The sequence below is a fragment of the Physcomitrium patens genome, chromosome 9 (assembly GCF_059467195.1).
Source record: "Physcomitrium patens ecotype Gransden chromosome 9, ASM5946719v1, whole genome shotgun sequence".
Classification (NCBI taxonomy): Eukaryota; Viridiplantae; Streptophyta; class Bryopsida; order Funariales; family Funariaceae; genus Physcomitrium; species Physcomitrium patens.
The window spans coordinates 4,948,137-4,963,256 of record NC_143418.1 but is presented as its reverse complement, the minus strand read 5'-3'; the positions used below and the strand labels follow the sequence as shown (position 1 = coordinate 4,963,256).

Below are 15,120 nucleotides of genomic sequence, written 5' to 3'. Positions count from 1 at the left end.
TAAAATCACAATAAAGATGAAACACATAGCACATGAACAATTGTATCAACATTACCAAGTTTAGTTATAGAATATAAAATTTAGAAAGATAACAAAAAAATGAAGTTTATATCCATATTCTGAAACTCAACAAACAAAAAACTTGTTGCAGTGTACCAATATACATCATGAAAAAATCCCATGAACCAACGGAAACCATTGGATGAAACGAGGATGAAACGAGGATGGGATAAGAAGCACCCAGAAAGGACCGCGAACTCAAAAAGAACCAACGCACGCACACCTGATGAGTGGACAAGCAAACCGCGCGGCGTAGGAAGCAGGCAGGCAAGGCAGCAAGCAAGCAAGCGAAGCACCACCCCAGCCCGAATCGAGCAAGCAACCAAGGGGGGGAGGAGGAAGAGGAAGCGGCAATAACGTCGTCAGGCAAGTGGCGATGGAATCTGGGAACCATGGTTTAAGAAAGACCGCGCGACAGCGTCAGGATAAACCTTGACCCCGTGCGTTTGTCCCTCTTCCCCAATTTCGAATCCTTCCCCTTCCCCTCCCTTCCATCATCGCTTTCGAGTCCCGACGCATCCTGGTGCATGTATCCCTCCCTCCTTCCTTCCTTCCTTCCTTCTCGATCCCCCCCCCCCCCCCCCCCCCCCCCCGTCGCCATGTTCCTCCATGCTCCGATTCCCTCTGTGCTTGGCTTGCGCCTTTCCGCACTTCTCTGAGTTGTCTTTGGTGGGAATCTTTGGCCTTATTGTGCTTTGTCCATGCTTCCCTCACTTGAAAGAATAAAAAGGGTTAGGGTTGCGGGGAATCTTTGTCGGAAGGTGCCGTAAATTGCGATTGCTATCGTCGGGAATCCGCGCTGTTCTTTTTGTCAGAATTTTGGTTTGTCTGTGTAGTAGTGTGTGAGAGTGCTGATCTCTGTGGATTAAGCTAGAATTTAGCAGTCTGGAGTCTAATTTTGTGAGAAGAGAAGAACTTAGGGTTGAAGCTTCTTGAAGCTGGTAGAGGGTCGCACCGTTGTCATTGAACGTTTCAGGTTCCGGAGGTGGAGGAATCGCAAGAACCGGAGAGGGATGGATGTAGATCCTCGCCTTTTTGAAAATGTGGTATGACTTTGGTGCATTCTTTGCCTGTCTCTGTCTAAGTATTGACTTGCAGGTTTATAGTTTAGTTTTGGTTCGTGAGAGTGGGTGTGAAAGTCGTTCTAGTTATAATCGCAGTATCCAACATCTGTTATTTGAAAGGAAGAGAGTTCATTTTGTAGTAAGGCTTTCATTTATTTCACTGACTTTCTCTCGTTAACCGAACAGAGCATTGTAGAGATAGTGCGTGCGATTGAGCTGTTCTGTCATGAGTGCATCTATTTGTTCATTCTTGGATCTCATTGACCTGTTGCGAATTGTCTTGGACTAGAATTTTGTTGAGTTTTGAAGTAGTGAATTAGCATTACAGACTTTCAGAATTGCTTAGATCTGTTGGGGTACTGGATCAGAAGGTGAGCGACGGCGAGGTGCGCAAGATTGTATTGTCGTATCTCGTTCACAACTGCTTCAAAGAGACAGCGGAGACCTTCATTGCCTGCTCTGGCATGAAGCGCACGGCCGACTGCTCTGTCGATATCGACAAGAGGAAACGTGTGTTTTCTATCCAAATTACTGCATTCTGTTTCAGTCCAGATGCCGCGATGGATTGCTTTTATATTTATATTTATATTTGTTCTGTACGTCTACATGGTGACTCATCATTGCAGGCGCAATGTAGCCGAACGAAATCCATGGCCACTTCGAACTGATAAAATTATAACTTATCTCGTAAGTAGATGTTGAGCAGATATGGAGCCTTTAAAAATGTCTTCCTAGTTTTCCTATGCACTGCTAGAATGGTTATTCTAATTGATAGTTACAGCTCTGATATAATGCGACTTTGGTCTGAAATGACCAAAACATATGTCTCTTGACTACTTGCAGAACACATTTCCGAGCAGTGCCTAGCTTTCAATACATGATATCGTAGCTTGTTTGACTATATGCTTGGTCCTGGTGAATAATTTCACAGAAAGCACGTTGGTGACAGTAGCTGGCATGTTAAAGTCTGGGAGGGTGCACCTTGAGTTTCGTAGGTCGGCCTCAAGGATCACGCTAAAATCTCCTTTGTTTTGCCAATATCTGCTCCTCTTGGTACCACTCGCTATTCTGCACCCTTAGGGAGTAATTATAGACTCAACACTGTAGGGTCGTCGTAATAAAAAATTCTGGTGTACCCCTGAGTCGTCTACTTGACCAATTTGTTTGTCCTGTGCTATGTGGTAAATGTATTGAGTTGATTTTCGGCTTGTGATGCAGCAATCTACAACCATGTTCTGGAAGGCAATGCTTCGAAAGCTATCGAGCTTACCAATCAGCTTGCTGTGGATCTTCTTACTTCCAATCCGGATGTACATTTTGATCTTTTAACCCTCCACTTTATCGAACTTGTTCGAGCCAAGGATTGGTAAGGCTTCACATTATTTGGGATTGTTATCCGTGTGATTATGGTAATTTTCTTTAATTCTGGATTTACTAGGATAAATCTTGGTTCAGTTTTTGGCTCAAATAAGTTTTATTAATCTCATCAAATAGTACGGATGTTTTTGTTGAGTTGGTAGCTAATTTCAAGAAGGCTGATACCAATTGTATTATTACTATTGTTATTACTGTTATCATTATACTCTTTAATTTTTTGTTTAAAATGCAGTGCGAGTGCACTAGAGTTTGCACAGAAAGAGCTTCGACCTTTTGGCAAACAACAAGGGCGATATCTGGATAAGCTCCAGGTCAGTTCCTCTTGATTGAAGCTCCGGAGTTCTCTCTTCAAACGGTTAATCTTTTGCACTTACATGTATATATGTTAACGAAGTGTTGTATAATCACTAGTCTTCGAATTCTTCTTTCGTGTGGTGGTTAGCATCAAATTCAGCTCATCACCTGCAGAGCTGGTCTGTATTTGAGAACTATCTTGGAGAATCAGATTCCTGATTGCAATATATGAGGCTTTTTCTTGAAGTGGCTTGCAGGATTGCATGGCGTTGCTTGCATACGAGAACCCTGAAACTTCGCCCATGTTTAATTATCTATCTCCCGAATATCGCCATTCCGTGGCAGATGCGTTGAATTCTGCTGTTCTAGGTATGCTTCCAGTAGGCTCGGTCAACGTCTGGTCATGACTGTTGCGAACAATGCCAGTCACACGTTCATTTATGTGAAAGTATAACACTTCTTAAATTATTAATCTAATATCAAAAATAAACATAAAAATAAATATTTGTGCGATTGACCTCCTAAAAACGCCCAGGGTAATTTTGTTAATGTCTTATGTCGTGGTGATGGTGATTTGGATGCAGCGCATGCTAATCTACCAAGCTATACATCAATGGAGAGATTGCTGCAACACACAACTGTTGTAAGGCAGCGACTTCATCAAGAGCTTGGCAAGGTTGTTTTTGAGTCTGTTAAAGTAGGATTTGTGCCATCCTCACTACGGTGGGGTTAGGGTTTTTCTTTTTAACTGCAGATCATCCTTGTTTTTTTATTTCTTTTCTCAAAAAATTTTGCGAAATTCTTTCACCATCTGATATGCACATTCAGCAGTGATCTTTACTTCGGTATTGATTCAAAGTTTTCTGTGCTTGTCTTTTGTAGGATGGACCTCCGATCTTCACACTGAAGGCGTTCTTGAAAAGCTAGATAGTTTTGTAAGGTTTTGGATCATGTTGGATTCAAGCCATTTCTATGATCATGAGATGTAACTCTATGTAAAGAACCATGTATACAGATTGGGAACATGAATGCAAAAGGACCAACCTTGCATGTACTGCTTCCGGATTGTAACTACGTTCACTATGTATTGTGAAGGCACGTACCTGGCATTCATCCCGAATTCAAAATTTTCACTCCTCAACAATTTGTGCCATCCAGCTTGTTTTTTATTTCTTTTATTTGAATGTATTGAGATCCTTTATTAGAGGGTTCTAGTTATTAATTCCTTTGTGTCATCAATTTCTGTGTTGAAAAATTATTTAGTCACCTCGGTTAGTGGAGAAAGGAGTAGTCTTCAGGCACTTAATTAGATTGGTTTGGGACTTCCACCTCTTGCATAGTCGAATTTATCCGGACAGGTACATTGATGATCACAGTTAATGTTCTGTACTAACTACTTTAAAGTGATAGTGCGATTCAATATTAGTGTCTAACTTCTCTACATTTGTCCCGTACAGTGAATTTTGCATGTGTTTCAATATCTCTATCTATCTATCTGTGTTCAGCAGTAGTAAAGATTATATGAATGTTCCACCCCTATCAATGCCGACCCTCGCAAGTTAAGGAAATATTATTATGTAACAGCCAGTTCTTTGACTTATGTATTAGTAAGGACCAGATCATGAAGTAGCTCATCAAGCCATGGTTGTTACCTGGTGCTCATGTTCACATTTCGTGTTGATGTTATCTCTTGAGATATGAGGGAGGAGTACTTTGTTACAATGAGCAGCATATTTTAATTCTGGTGAGAATTTGTGAACATATTACCTTGAGTTTTAGCGGACATCTATACTATTGGGTACAGAAAATCTACAAACTATTGTTGCTTGTTGACAACCAGCTTTTACCATTTCGTTCACAAGCATATATATATATATATATATATATACGCATACCAAATTACAGTATGCTTTTGTCCAAAGCAATTTTGTTGCCTTGGCATCTCACACCATGACCCCAGCTCCCTTGCTTGATTTCAAGTATATTCCATGCCTCTCCTCTCCTGTTTTTTCTCCTCTCCTCCTCTCCTGCAAACTAAGTTGCTTGAACAATGAAAGCAAGATTTTATTTATTCGATTTTTATTTTCATTTGAATATAGGAATAACACTTGATTAAAATGTGCTTCACTAAATGCATTTTACAAAAACCAATTATGTAGTTGCCGTGTAATCTTGATCCTACAGATTTCACCAACTGGATCATGGCAAAAACTGAATCTAATGTACATTTGGTGGTCAAAAAAGTTTCCAGCTTTTTGAATATAACAACCTTCTATGCAAAAATTTCTGCACCAGATGAAGTTCCATGCTTCATGACCCAAATAAGAGTAATTAAAATAATGACAAGCCTCTCTAATCATAACAGCTTCTGGTGGTACACAAAACAAATACAAAAATAAACGTGAGTAAAAGGGCTTCTTGATGTACATTGTTTACTTTTCACACAAAATACATCCTTTCTCAAGGTATTGATTCCACAATGAAATACCAAATTCCAGGGATCAATATAATAATATCTGTTTTCTTTTTTCAATCCGTTTTATGTGCATCACTCAATCTTAAATGACTCAGAACCCATATCTTAAATCCAACCATAGTATCTTAAAGGATCACTTTGTTATTGTTACAATCTGGAAAATAAGTCAAAATAATAATAATCATCGTACTAATAATGGAATAAAAGTATGGTTGTCAAAGTTGTGAATCTTGCAAGATGGGGCAGATCTGTGCACCATGAGGAGGCTGAAGGGAATGCAGCTTTTTGGTCTCTGCATGTTAAAACATCCCCTGCAGTTCCGAATTTTTCTTGAACAAAAAAAAAAATAATTTAATTTAAAAAATTATATTCATGTGACTGTCAGTTGTAATAGTGAGGTTGTTCTACAATATACTTGAGTGCAGGAGACATACTGATTGCCTCATTCCCAGCTAGAAGGAAAAAACGAAACTCTTCCAAAAAATAAGACAAAATAACCACCCAACCGAGTAGATCATTTTTGACTTTTCAAATTTTTTAACATTTTTCATTTTATTTTTTTAATATTAAACATCATTCAATGAAGTTGTTTTGACAACTGAAAGGGCACATCCAGCAGAACAATTTTACTGTAACCTCTGCAGACAATGAGCACAAGAAGCAATGCAAGGAATACTCAATAGTGGGGCATCAAATTAAGGGGCAGATTCCAGAACCATTCCCCATCGACGTTTTGTTATTTTTAGTACAATCTAATGCAGAATATCTATCCGAAGTTGGAAAAAAAAAAAAAAAAAAAAAAAAAAAAAAAACACCTGAAAACGTAGAGAATTTTTCTTTTTTCAGGATGAAATTGTCAGGATTTTTTTACTAATTTTTGTAAACAAAACTTTACAGTGAACAGTTTTGAACAAACTGGGTTTGTCAGACATCATGAAAGTGAACAACTTTGGTGATTAACAACCACAGCGATGCAACAAATGCAAAGAAAACGGTGCACAAGATGAGAAATGAGGGTTTGAAGTGAAAGTAGTTCAGTGGCTCTCTCTCGCGCGCTCTCTCGCTCTCTTTACCCCAACACCATGCATGCAGTTAGTGCCAATTTTGTTTGTTGTGTCCGTGTTTTCCTGTGTTGGTTCACGATGAGGCGTGCTTCTGTCATTTCCCTTCAGCTAAACGAGCTGCAAGTCCACGACGCAAAGACCAGGAAAAGCGTTTGACCACATCGCCGGGCCATGCAACAAAGAGGAGTCAGCATCCACCCAAAAAATATCCCATCCGCGATTGAGCCTGCGAAGTCGTCCCCGCACACAATATCATGCTATATACCGCGGCAAAAAGTCAAAGAAACAGCTCAGAATGCAATACCTCGCTCTCACGCTGAACCGCCATTCTCCCCCACTCGATACAGAAGCGCATGGAAGCAAGCGGGGACGGGGGGCCAGCCAACCACCAACAGTGGGCGTGAAATTATGGCGACTGCGGGGTAGGTGCCCCCTTTCGACCTAATTCCAGGCTCTTCACGACTTTTCTTTGTTTTATTCTGTCTCCGCTGTGCCGCATCTTGGCTTCTACCGCTACTCCACCCCCGGCGGCCCCCCATTCATTTGATCATCATTGTCTCCTTTCAACAACATTCCTCTCCACTGTTCTCGAATTGCTTCATGACCCATGTCACAACCCTTCCCTCCGTCCCGCTTTTGACCCAGACATTCTGGATCCCTGCTCTCGAAGCTTTGAGGGTTCTGCTGCTGCTGCTTCTGCTGCATCGGGCCCAGAATCCCAGCGCACCTTCCAATTCCCTTCCATTCCTGATGATGCAACCGCATTCCCCTCCTCCTTCGCCTCCTCCTCCTCCTCCTCCTCTCGCTTCGTCTGCTTCGTTTCGCTTCCCGAAGTTTACACGCTTCCATGCTTGTTGTGCTAACCCTAATAATTTCCATGCCCCTCTTCGTGCCGTTTCTTCGGCTCACTGTTTGTGCTGTATTTCTTTTTTGTATTTTTATTTTATTTTTTATTGTTAATATGGGTTTTTTGTTTTTGTTGACTACCTCGGTGATGCATCTGAGTGAGTGAGTTATTGAGTGAGAGAAATGTGTTTTCTTTTTTCTTTTTTTCTTCTGACCACGCCCTTTTTCCTGCAGTCGTACCATGGAAATGTCCCAACAAGGATCTGCTGCTGTTGGTTGTTGTTTGTTGTTTGTTTCGAAGAGCATAATACTTCGCCCACATCCTTTTGTGAGCTGGGGTTGGTCCATTCTTTCTTTTGGGGCTTTGAGATGCCAATGGGAGAGCTCCAAATTATCTTCTTCTCACTCACTCACTCACTCTCAATGTTCGCTTCTCTCCTTCACTGTTGATCCTTGCATCTCCTTTGTCTCTTTCTGTGTATCTACAATGGTGGGCCTTTGCTTGTTGAGTAATATGAGTAATAAGTAATGCATTATACATAATATGCTGATTATGTATTGTAATTCTTTCTAATTAATAAATTGGATTTTTTTATTAAAGAAAAATATTTAATGGAGAAATTAAAGAAACATATATACATATATATATATATATAGAGAGAGAGAGAGAGGGAGTTAACAAAAACACCCTCACAAAAACAAAGGATTAAGGATGGGAGACATGGGTTGGAATCAAGAGATTAGGGACGAAATTAACCATGGGAATTTAAGGAGGTGTCACGTTGACTTCTATTATATATACATACATACATACATACATATAAATAATTATTAAATTGACCCAAGCATTCACTAAATCAACTTATCTATCATCATTGGTTGTAGATCCTACCATTTTTATATTGGTTTTTAACCAATGCGGATCCAACAATGGAGACCTTTTTGATGATGGTTAGGATGGGTGGTTTGATTTGATAAATAATTAGGTAAATTTAACAATTCCATATATGTATTTTTACATTCAAAAGCATAACATTGAAAATAGTACAAAGAAATGATGATTTTTGAATCTATAGATTGATTAATTATTACTTACGTATTACAATCTAAGAAATTTCTTATCCAAAAGTTGAAATAGCTCCAAATAGAATCAAGTATTGACAAGAAAAGAAAAAAACATGTTCTAAAAACAATGAGTGGAAAGTTGTATAAGAAAGTGTGCAAAAACTATACAAATGGAATTTGTTAAGGTGGACAAACTTTTTTTTTCATCAACGACACAAAAACAAAAACTAGTGCTCATATATATATATATATATATGAAATTGCTAAATTAACCCATGCATTTACTAGATCAACCCATTCATCATCATTGGTTGTAGATCCAACCATTTTTTCATGGGTTTTCAACCAATGCAGATCTAGCAGTGGAGAATTTTTTAATGATGGTTAAGATGGGTGGGTCAATTTTCTGAATGACTGATTCAATTTAACAATTCCCACACACACACACACACACACATATATATATACCAAATAATGAGGAGGTTGTGAACAAGAAATGCAGGAAGAGAGTAAAACAATTGCATGTTTTTTCTAGAAACTTACAGGTCTGCTATCACCAAAACACTCAGTACATAGTTTTGTTTTATTTTCATTAATTTTCTTATTCAGAGCGATAATAAGAAACCAGATGCTCAGGCTATTCATTTGTAACTTAGCCAAGTCACCACTTGAAGCTGTAGGTGTTCTACTGTGAAACTCAAAGAAGTGCTAATGTAATTTCCCTTGTTTTTTTCTCTAATCTTGCTGTTTATTCTTGTTGTGTGTGTGTGTGTTTATAGTTTTAATGTTTTTTTAAAATAAAATAAAATAAAATTTTGGAGATTGTGCCCTTGTGTAATGAACCATGCCAAGTTCCACACTTGGGGCCCATATTTAGTGGGTTCCCCTCTGCGAAGAACTCCACTGGGGACAGGATATGCCTCTCTTTTAACGGACTCATTCCAGTCAGTTTTTATGCACGGCTTCACAGCCTCTTTTCTCCACAATTTTTCTTCATGTCCCCTGCCTCTTGCTTGCTTGCTTGCATGCTCCCTCCCTTCCCCTGTTGCATCAGAGAATGGGGGAAAAACAGAGAAAATAAATAAGTATAAATAAATATAAATGAATAATCAAGGGCCTTGTTGGGGACTTTTTCAACTGTGCTGAAAAAAATTCTTTATGGAAAAGAAAAGAGATTACAAGCAGGTTTTTATTTATGAAAAGGTGGTTGCTCAAATGAATGAGAACCCTGAAAGTCCCCTTTGAGTTGGGCTCATGGACATTCAGAACATGCTGAAGGTTTTTTTATTATTACTTGCATGTGAACTTAATTCCATCCACCTAGATTTATTATTGATGTTATTTGGCATTATTATTAAATACATAACCAGCTGCCTGCTAGTCAAATGTCACAAACCAAGTATAATTGTATATAGTGACAATTAGATCCAAAATAGTTGAGGGAGCAACCCTCTAGTGTGTGTTTATGTGGATGCTTCTGAAATAGGTTAGAAGGATTCATGTTAATGTTGAAATAAATGTTTGTCATAATTACAATTGAAAACTCATAATTTCATCATGTAATACTTTACATAAATATTGCAAAAAACATCAAAATTCTATTTTTCAATCATCATATTAATTTATTTTAAATATTGATTTTATTTTGCACTTGAACCTACATGTTATAAAATGCTTAAATTGAAGTAAAAAATATTTTATTTTGTAGAATATTCTGAAGAATAAAAAATCATATACTGTGACCACAATAAAAACCATATAAGTGAGTGAGCTCTCCTACATACATCCAAAGTGAGTGAGCCATCACAATCTTGTACCACACATAATTGAGGGATGATCATATGTAGTTGCAAAAGCCCACCGAAGCTCATGGAATCTAGACGAGCAACCAAAGGCCATGAAACTAGATTAGAGTTTGTGGGTTGAGCTTTGAGTGAAAGGTAAGGGGACCCACAGGATCATGGTTAGTGTGAAAGATTGGTAATCTTCAAAATTGCTCTCCATCATCATACTATCGAGAGGGAAACCAAAAAGACAAGTATAGTATGAAAGTTGAAAAAAACAATACAAAACAATCTTTTTCTCTTGTTGTAAAGAGCTTACACAGCTTTGCAAGTGCATGCATCAATGACATTATCTAAAGTGGCACATGCAGGTGTTGTACCTTTTTGGATGATAGCGGTTGCCAAACCAAAAAATAAAGGTGTTGACAGTTAGCTTACAAACAATGTGAAAAGTGCATTGCATCTTCAATAATGGCTTGAGAAAAAACCTGCTTGCACTTTCAATTTCACACCAATGTATGCACCAATTGAGTCTTTGACTTTCAAGTGCACTTTTGTTATATCAATTCATAGTTTCATGTCTAATTCCGTTTGTAAAATGCATCATATATATATATATATATATATATATATGTTTGTATTTTTAAAAGGTCAATGCCATCATTTTTTTGTTTTTTATATTTTTTCTTGCTTAATCTGTAGGAATTTTACCAGATTAATGTGTCTGGTTCATGAAACAAATGTATGAATCATGTTTCATATGCTTTTCAAAAAATATTTTCATTCACATAAATGTGCATTATGTTAACAAAAATGCCATGGTTGTATTACTCAGTTATTAACAAGAATATTTTTTACAATTTACATTGATCTGAAAAAAAAAACGAATTCAAAGGACCATACTAAGAGTGAGTGAGAGATGCATTGCATTGTTTCTCTAGTACATGTGTAAGCTTTTATTTTTTTCTAAACAGTGAAAACCCAATACGATACTAAATATTATCCAAAAAGTATTAGAAATTGAACTTATGGATATATGTATATATATATATATATTGTGAAATGAAATTCAAATTGAATCTTCATGATTGAGCACGTGAGTCTTCCCTATAAAACAAATCAATCTAAACCAGAGAATGAGTAACATTTGAAATTATATTATCCATTCATGCACACTGCTTCAATGCTGGGAACAATTGCTGTAAACATATTCTTAAATTGCATGGATATAAATTAAATATTTTTTAAATAAAATAATAATATAAAAAAACTTTAATATCAAGCTTTCAAAAAATGCTAACAAAAATACCTTATAATGTTAAAAACATTTATAGAATTCAAGCTTTTGATGCGGTCACTACCATGGTTAATTAGCTTAGAATGATTACCATTCATGCTGTCCAGTATAATTTTTTTATTAAGAAGTATACTAAAAAAATATTATTATAATCGTTTTTTTTTATTTGTAATGTCATGAAGATTTACACAAACTAGAAAAGAATAATTACAGAGTGTATGTTATATGCATCATTACTTTTGTTCAGTCTCTTTAAAATCTCATATCCAAAGAACAATTTTACTTCCTACACCATCAAACTATTTTTCTCTCAAAGTGCCTGACTTACCTTTGCACACAATGAAATAAAAGTGGCACACCAAAAGTGTTACATTGATGGGCATATTTCTTATACATTAATTCTTGACTTATGGAATCATTCATTTCATTGGACTTTAATATGTAATATGCATAGTACTTATGGAATCATTTCATTGCACTATCATGTAATATGCATCATTTTTATGTAATAATGAAGTAGCAAAAATTAAAGTCTTAGATTTAGAGAAGTGTAACAATAATTTGGTATGGATATTGATATTTATTCTCTTTGGTTTTTTTCATATCATAGTTGTAAGTTTTTTTGGGGTGTAATGGTGTTGCTTTTAGAACAAGCAAAAATTAACAAAAATTTGATACTTTGCAAGCATTAGTGGAAAACCACATATATAATCCTTGGTAATAAAATAAAAGAGAATAAGAAACAACAATGTATTACAAGCTGTGTTGTCAAGTATAACTATACAATAATTCATCTTACAATCAATGATGCTTCAATGCAACTGCACAAGTGCAAGAGCATAATGTAGACTAATCCATTGTGACAATAAAGATTCTATTAAAATGATAAAGGTTTTTGACTTTGATTCAACGTTAGAAAAAAGAAAGATGACAAAGACTTTCATATAGTTTGTGAAATAAACAAATTTAGAGGTACTACAATTATATGTGATATACAACAACTACATTATTGTTGATTTTGTTTGTGTTGTTGGCACACTGTGTCTAACATCAAATTTAAAGCACTTACATCAACAACATGGAATCTCTATTTTATTTTGTGTATTTATTTATTTATTTAGATGTATGAAATGTATGCATCTGTTTAATGTTATTTGTGTGCTGAATGGACCATGTTTCTACTAGTTTATGTATACAAACATGCATGAAAAGAGAGGGACTCAGAATGTTGAAGAGTTCTTCATGAACCCAGTTGGGAGATTCTGACTTGGCCATCAGTAAAAAGAGTCAACATTTGATAAGCATGCCACCTAGACTGAAAAAAAGAAAAAAATGATTTGTCAGCAGGATGCCACATCCCCCTTTCTGCCTTGTGGATTAAGATCTGGATAACTGCCTCTGCAGTGTGAATGGGCAGGGATTAACAACAACCCACATTTTAGTTGTTGGGTTGGAACATTACAGCCAACCTTCAATACATTTCACCCTTTTTTAAATAAAATTATTAATTTAAAAAATAAGCTTCTTTCCAAATGCAATAAAAAGAAGTCAATGTTATGGGTCAGAAATAGGTTACTTTGCATGGATGCTAAGATTTGTAATTCTCTTCTACATGTACTGAACATTGAATCTCTGGAGATTCATCTCCGCTTACATCCCTTGCTTTCTGAAAACAAAACAAAACAAAACATATATATATATATATATATATTGCCTTTTGGATAAATGTAAAATTTTGATTGATGTTGTTGGGTATCTGCTGCATATGACTAAGATTGTTAAAGAGGGTCCACTGCACAAACTTGAAATCATGCTTGGACTTTATGAGTACAAAGTGTTAAGATGAATTTTTCTGTGTGTCAGGGTTGGGTTGGTGGGCTAAGAGCTAATATCAATGATGTTGCATGTGGCAACTCTTATTCCAACTCCCTTTCCTTCTTTCTCTTTTCCCCATTTTGAAACTCTTTATTGCTTACTTTTGTTCATCTTTTTATAAAGGTTTTCAAAAAATAATTATTTATTTTCTCTTACTGCTTGATTACCATAAGTATTATTGTCATGCTTTATTTCTTTTCCGTTCTCTTTTTTCTGTTTCTCTTTCTTTCCTCTCTCATGATTCTTCTCTGTCGTTCTTTTCCTTTAAATTTCTTTCATAAATTTGCTATTTTATTATTTTATATGTTTGGTGAGTCACATTGATCTCACAAGACTAGTACAATTGGATTACAAGTATAACACAATTGATAGAAAAGATTAGTACACATGAAAAAAATGTTCTCTTCACTATTCTAACCGCTACCTATTTGGACATTGGGTGAGATCTTTGAGGGGCCATCCTCTTAGTTTTTATGAGCAAAAGTACATACCTGTTACTTCAAAAGTTTAAAAGAAAAATGAAATCTTCACATTTTCATTGTTTTTATAAAAACATGATATAAGAAAATAATACAGATCAATTAATTTAATTATTCATATTATTAAATTAAGATATTAGTTGCAATTGAATTTCTTTAAACATTTTTAAAATTGATAAAAAAAACAAATGAGTGATGTTATAAATGAAAAAATATATATCTAATAAAATAATATAATGTAAAAAATATTCTGAAGTAAAAAAAATGATGTGAAATTCAATGGCTATTTAAATCTTATAATAAAAAACTCATATTTCTGAAAATTTCAACACATTTTTATTCTAACATTAAAGCAAAAAAGGTATAATTATTGATAAATATCTGAAACAATTTTTTCAGTCAATTGAAATAAAAAAAATATATATGAAAAAAGTTACAAACTAATATTTTTTGGTTTGGCCTATTCATGTCATTGAAGATCTAGTATCAAAAACATACAATAACCATAATGACTAATTCAATTATAAGAATAATACTTAAATCTTAGATTCAATAGTTTTGAAATATTAAAAACCAAGAAAATCTATATATATATATATATATATATATATATATCAAATATAAAATAATATATCTTAAAATAAAAAAATTAAATAGATGCATATTATTATTTTATAATATTTATATTGAATAAATAAATCTACTTCAATTATATTTATAAGTTTTCTCATATTAAAAAGGATATTGCTAATGCCATAACAATTTTTTCTATTGCCACTACAATTATTTCATTATGATTATATATAAAAATTAATCAAAATAAAAAAAACTAAAAAAATGTGTCAAGTAGATCGTAAGATGTGATGGCAATAGGAAAAATTATAATGACATTAGCAATATCTTCTATAAATATAACTTCTTTTATAAAATACAATTATAGAAAGTTTTTTTTTTTTTTTAAAAAAAAACAAACAAACAAACAAAAAATCAAAAAAAAATGAATAATTTTTAATTGAAAAAACTTTATTAATATAGGTAGTATTAATTGCATATTTTTTGTATTTTTTATAAAATAAAATTCTATTTTCTTTGAATTATGAAAAATAAATGAATAAATAAAATAAAATAAAATAATTATAATTTAGATTAATTATTTATATTATTTATTTTAAAAATATAATACATATATTTTCTAATAATTTAAATAAATTATATTCATATAAATTTTATAATGAAGTTATCTTCATTTAAAATATAATAAAATTTCTATTAGAAAAATAATCATCTAATTTTTAAATTTGTAAAGTAGAATAACTCTTAAATATTATTTTTTATTTTTTATATTATAAAGTGGTATAAAAAAATCTTAAAGAATTTTCAGAAAGTTTTTGAATACATTTTAAAATAATAGAGCTTAATATGTCCAAGCTTATTTTGTA

At 34.4% G+C, this 15,120-nt stretch overlaps 1 protein-coding gene and 1 long non-coding RNA gene across 7 annotated transcripts; one reads left to right on the top strand and one right to left on the bottom strand.

The window, feature by feature from the left end:
• Positions 1 to 505: 505 nt before the first annotated feature.
• On the top strand, positions 506 to 3,866 carry LOC112286371 (uncharacterized). Of its 2 annotated transcripts, none has more exons than XM_024528197.3 (7): positions 506 to 1,106; positions 1,493 to 1,634; positions 2,343 to 2,490; positions 2,734 to 2,812; positions 3,053 to 3,164; positions 3,380 to 3,471; positions 3,678 to 3,866. In XM_024528197.3, exons 1-7 carry the CDS (start codon positions 1,074 to 1,076, stop codon positions 3,720 to 3,722), a joined length of 651 nt encoding a protein of 216 aa, XP_024383965.1. In that variant the 5' UTR covers positions 506 to 1,073; the 3' UTR covers positions 3,723 to 3,866. The 2 variants fall into 2 exon arrangements, with proteins under 2 accessions (XP_024383965.1, XP_024383966.1); XM_024528198.3 differs by having other exon boundaries at positions 508 to 1,106; positions 1,496 to 1,634.
• Positions 2,921 to 6,781, bottom strand: LOC141045813 (uncharacterized). 5 transcript variants are annotated; one of them, XR_012218278.2, is made up of 3 exons: positions 5,065 to 6,068; positions 3,314 to 4,829; positions 2,921 to 3,202 (listed from the first exon to the last, which is right to left on the bottom strand). It is a non-coding gene; the product is annotated as an uncharacterized LOC141045813 (long non-coding RNA). The 5 variants fall into 5 exon arrangements; XR_016504701.1 differs by having other exon boundaries at positions 4,691 to 4,829; positions 5,065 to 6,065; XR_016504702.1 differs by lacking the exon at positions 2,921 to 3,202 and adding an exon at positions 6,640 to 6,781 and having other exon boundaries at positions 4,107 to 4,829; positions 5,065 to 6,452.
• Positions 6,782 to 15,120: the final 8,339 nt, after the last annotated feature.

Coding starts and splice junctions, on each gene's coding strand:
- LOC112286371 (XM_024528197.3), top strand. CDS start 1,074: ATGGATGTAGATCCTCGCCTTTTTGAAAATGTG. Junction 2,491..2,733: donor CTTGTTCGAGCCAAGGATTG/GTAAGGCTTCAC, acceptor TTTAAAATGCAG/TGCGAGTGCACTAGAGTTTG. Junction 2,813..3,052: donor GATATCTGGATAAGCTCCAG/GTCAGTTCCTCT, acceptor AGTGGCTTGCAG/GATTGCATGGCGTTGCTTGC.